The 5,000-nt window shown below is 47.4% G+C and overlaps 1 protein-coding gene across 1 annotated transcript; it reads left to right on the top strand.

Annotated features, from left to right (window-relative positions):
• Positions 1-2,019: 2,019 nt before the first annotated feature.
• Positions 2,020-4,809, top strand: LOC137619036 (uncharacterized). Its single transcript, XM_068349233.1, has 4 exons — positions 2,020-2,541; positions 2,974-3,217; positions 3,428-3,626; positions 4,293-4,809. Exons 1-4 carry the CDS (start codon positions 2,020-2,022, stop codon positions 4,807-4,809), a joined length of 1,482 nt encoding a protein of 493 aa, XP_068205334.1.
• The last annotated feature ends 191 nt before the right edge of the window (positions 4,810-5,000 follow it).

Genomic DNA, 5,000 nt, shown 5'->3' with positions numbered 1-5,000 from the left:
GTATTATTAGCTGCTTCTAGAGCCAGGTTGGCAGAACAATTACTGGTCATGAAGGAGATAGACGCCATAGAGCGAGAGGAAGCAGCGCTAAAATCTAAGAGGGAGATGGAGATAAAGGCCATAGAGCGAGGGGAAGCAGCGCTAAAATCTAAGAGGGAGAGGCTCGGTTTAGAGGCAGAGTTAGCTGGAGTGGAGGCAGAGGAGAAGGCCTTAAGAGAACTAAAAGAGATGGAAAAGGAAATAACTCACATCCCTAGGATAAGGGAACACACAAACCCTGATGTAAGCGGGAGTGAGAGACCCCTGCATTTGAATACGGAAGCGCCCGAGATTGGGTCAAGTGGATGCCGTTGCTCGGGCGGGAATGACCAAAGGGACTTGAGCAATAAGGAAGTCATGCAGGCGCTAATCTCTTGCAGCCTTAAAAGCTTGATGCCCAAGCAGGATATAGTTAAGTTTGATGGGGATCGTACAAAGTATTTTAAGTTCATTCGCTCATTTGATGAAGTCTTTAGTAGCCAGTTGACGAATGATAAGGAAAGGCTGAGGTATCTGGATTTATACACGACAGGCATGCCAAATGATATTGTGGCATCTTGCATCCACTTAGAAGCTTCAGAGGGCTATAAGCAGGCAAGGAAGTTGCTGGAGGAGCGATATGGAAACCTGGAACAGATAGCCACTGCGTTTGTGGAAAAGATCATTAAATGGAATGATATAAGGGAAAACAACGCGGAAGAGTATGACGAGTACTCGGTGGCACTCAAAACTTGCAGGAATGCAATTTCGTGCGTCCCTTATGGCATTGCCGAATTACAAAATCCAAAAACAATGAGGTTGATCATTAGCAAGTTCTCCTTAGGGGGGCAGGCTCGATGGTGGAGAGTTGCTGATAAGATTAATGAGAAAAAAAGAGGACTGTGTCGTTTGATGATTTGGTAAGTTTCATTGAAGGAGAGGCTAGGGTCTTGAACCTATTTCAGAGGGGCAGAAGGGAAGACACCCCTCGGGTAGGAGAAGGAAAAGCACCAATCAAGGCTGAGTGTTCAACTAAGGCTAGGAAAGTTTCATGTAACAGAACTGCCCCGCTTTCATGTTGGTACTGTACAGCACCCCATATAGTGGATGAATGCCACCAAATATCTCAAATGGGACCTGAGAAAAAACTGGGAGCCATAAGGGAGTTGGGGCTCTGTTTTGGCTGTCTGAGAAGTGGTCATAGGTCTCAGTATTGCAGAAACAGGAAAAGTTGTAACATATGCTAGGGAAATCACCCAACTCTGTTGCATCGACACCAGGAAGTAGAAGTGGTCCAAGGAGTAGAAGTGGTCCAAGGAGCAGAAGTGCTCCAAGAAGTAGAAGTGATAGGATCTGAGCACTCAAATAGAGCCTTGGTGGCTCAGGAGGAAGGAACACATGACAAAATTGCTATGTTCAGGACAGTTAGAGGAGGTAGCATTGGTGCAGGGATGTCAGTTGTGCCGATAAGGATTAGGTCAAGGGAAGGAAGGGAGGTTTTCACGAAGGCTTTCTTGGAAAATGGGAGTTCCACATGCTTTGTCTCGGAAGCTTTAATGCAGACCCTAGGCAGCACTGAGAGGCAGGACGTTAAGGTGAATGTTGAAACCATCAACGGAGTAGGGAAAGTTGCATGCAGCCTAGTCTCGGGATTGTCAGTATTGGACTATGAGGGCAAGACTTGCATTACACTCCAACCGGTGTTGAGTGCCCCTCGCATACCAATTGATGAGAGTGATGTGGTCAGGGCTGGAGATCTGGAACGATCCACACTTGCAAGCGATTTACATCCCAGAGGTAGAAGCTGAGGTAGGTTTATTAATTGGGAACAATGTGCCTCACCTGCTTGAGCCAAGGGAAGTTATTAATTCAACACGCCTCCATGAACCCCATGCCATACGAACATTATTGGGCTGGGTGGTATGTGGAGCAAAGGACAAAAGGAGACAAGAGCATGTCAATAAGATCCAAGTGACAAGCAAGCGCCTTGAGTTAGACCGCATGCTGGTTGAGAGTTATAATCGCGAGTATGACGATGTTGCATCTAACAGAAGGGAAATGTCTGCAGAAGGCAGGATATGGCTAGAGATAATAGAGAAAGGGGTTAGAAAGACAGGAGGAAGATACGAGGTGCCATTGCCTCTGCGTGGCAATCATGGGCCATTGCCAGAAACAAGGGACATCGCATTGCGCCGTATGCACAGCCTTCGTAAGAAGCTAGTGAAGGATGGTAACTACGCTAAGCAGTATAGTGCCTTCATGAGAGAGATGCAACAGAAAGGCTATGCTAAGCGAGTGACTACAGCCAGCCCGGGAAATGTGTGGTACATTCCTCATTTTGGTGTGCAACATCCAGACAAGGTCCGTGTTGTATTTGACTGTGCAAGCAAGGTGGAGGGTACATCCTTGAATGACCTACTATTGCAGGGACCTAATATGATGAACTCTCTGTTGGGCGTGTTGGTAAAGTTTAGAGGAGGTCTATTTGCCTATACAGGAGATATAAATACTATGTTCTATCAGGTACGGGTACCAGAGCATCAGCGGGATTACCTCAGGTTCTTTTGGTGGGAAAATAGTCTTGACGAGGAACCCAAAGAGTGGAGAATGGCAGTCCACCTGTTCGGGGCCTGCTCTTCTCCGAGCATTGCAAACTTCGTGCTGAAACAGACGGCAAGCGACTTTGGGAATGAATTTTCAAAGGAAGCACGGTTCACAGTTGCCAACAATTTTTATGTAGATGACTGCTTGAGAGCCGAGGTTCGCAAAGATGCACTGTTAGTCAATTTGTTAGAGGTTAAAGAGCTCTGCAAGAAAGGGGGATTTACATTGACAAAGTTCAGTAGCCCTTGTGTGGAGGTTATGTCATCGATCCCGAGGGAGTGGTACAGTAGGAGCACCTCAGAGCTTATAGAGGGATCAGACTCACATAAGACAAAGGCTTTGGGAGTACAGTGGGACTTGGCCACTGATGAACTGGGTGTCCGAGCAGAGCTAATATCAGTTCCAAGGACTAAGGGGAACCTGTTGTCAGCCATAGCCTCGATTTACGATCCACTCGGAATATTGGCGCCAGTTTTAATCGAGGGTAGGGTCATCATGCAGGACCTCTGCCGATTAAATATAGCCGGGGACATGGAGTTGGACCCTGACACTACGGACCTTATCAAGGCGTGGGCAAAGAGGCTGAGCCAGATCAGTGGGACCAGTGTGCCCAGAAGCCTGAAGGTTATTCCATGGGAATCAGCCACCCTAGTACAGTTGCATTTGTTCTCAGATGCAAGCGTCATGGCTTTGGGAGTAGTGGCATACTTGCGGGTCTCGGATCCTTGGGGAAACGTATCTTGCAGATTCATCATGGGAAAGGCATGGGTAGCACCATTGAAGCATGTTTCGGTGCCCCGCCTAGAACTTAGTGCAGCGGTACTGGCCGTAAGACTAGGAAGCACTATCCTGACCATGATAGATTTCAGGGTAGATGGGGTCTATTATTGGACCGACTCAACAACCGTCTTGCGATATATTAGGAATGATCAGGCCAGGTACCAGACATTTGTGGCAAACCGTGTCTCTATGATAAGGGAGGGCAGTGATCAGAAAGAGTGGAGGTACGTTAACTCTGAGCGGAACCTAGAAGACGATGCAACACGTTCCAAGCAGTCTGAAAGGTGGAGAAAAGGTCCGGAGTTTCTGTTGAAGGAGGAGTGTTTCTGGCCAACTGAGCCAGCTCAAATGTCAGATAGTGTGGAAGGATTAGAAGTTAAGCGTGAGATAAGACCAACAGGAACTAGAGGCTACCAAATAATTAGTTTCAGGATTGGGATGGACATCAGGCAAACAGGTATGTATAAAATCAACCACCACTATTCTATTTGGATCAAGCTCCTTAGAGCTTTGGGTTGGTTGTTGCTATTTGCTAGGTACATTATTTATAAACACAGGCAGCTGCTCAGCGAGGTAGATGTGCATCTGTCCACCGAAATTATTAGCTGGGCGGAAACGGTGGTAGTGCAGGTAACACAGCGTGTTGATTACGAGTTAGAGATAGAGAGCCTCGAGAAGGGAGGAACTATTAGGGCCTCTAGCTCCCTAAGAAGGTTGAAACCAATCCTGAGAAATGGGCTTCTGTGCGTTGGAGGTAGGTTATCTTCGGCAAATATCTCTCCAAGCGAAAGGCATCCAATTATTTTGCCGTATAAGGGACACTTGACAGACATGGTGATCCAGTATTATCATGAGCATTCTAACCATATGGGTGTAATGCATGTTTTGAGCCTGGTGAGGGAGAAATTTTGGGTAATTAAGGGCCATGCAGCAGTGCGATGCGTGCTGAGTAGATGTGTCAGGTGTCGCAGGGCACACGGAAAAGCCATCGAGCAGCTAATGGCCGATCTACCACCCGATCGTGTGGAGTCGGGGAAACCCCCATTTTATCGCACCGGAGTGGACCTTTTTGGGCCATTCTTCGTAAAACGAGTAAGAGCACAGATGAAGCATTGGGGAGTTATATTCACTTGTTTGAACATGAGGGCCATACACTTGGAGGTGGCCTCGAATCTCACATCAGATTCATTCATTAGTGCCTTCAGGAGGTTTTTGGCTCGTCGTGGTCTGGTCAAAACATATGATGCGACTGCGGCACTAATATTGTGGGATCGCGGAAAGTTCTCGACTCCAGTTATGAGTTCTTGGCAGGAAACAAGGTGCGCAATGAGTTGCTCGGGTGTGGGGTGGAATTTATTCTCAATCCTCCAGGCGCCTCACATTTTGGAGGAGCATGGGAGCGGTTGATAGGTACCGTGAGGAGAGTCTTAGATATAGTCTTGGGGACACAGCAATTGGATTATGAAGGGCTGTGTACACTCTTTTGTGAAGTGGAGGCAACGGTTAACAGCAGACCCCTTACTGTCGTCACCTCAGACAGTGGAGACCCGGTTCCACTCACACCGAACAAGCTTTTAAACATGGGAGATTCGCCTGTA

The sequence above is a fragment of the Palaemon carinicauda genome, chromosome 25 (assembly GCF_036898095.1).
Source record: "Palaemon carinicauda isolate YSFRI2023 chromosome 25, ASM3689809v2, whole genome shotgun sequence".
Lineage (NCBI taxonomy): Eukaryota > Metazoa > Arthropoda > Malacostraca > Decapoda > Palaemonidae > Palaemon > Palaemon carinicauda.
This window is presented reverse-complemented; position numbering and strand designations above follow the sequence as displayed.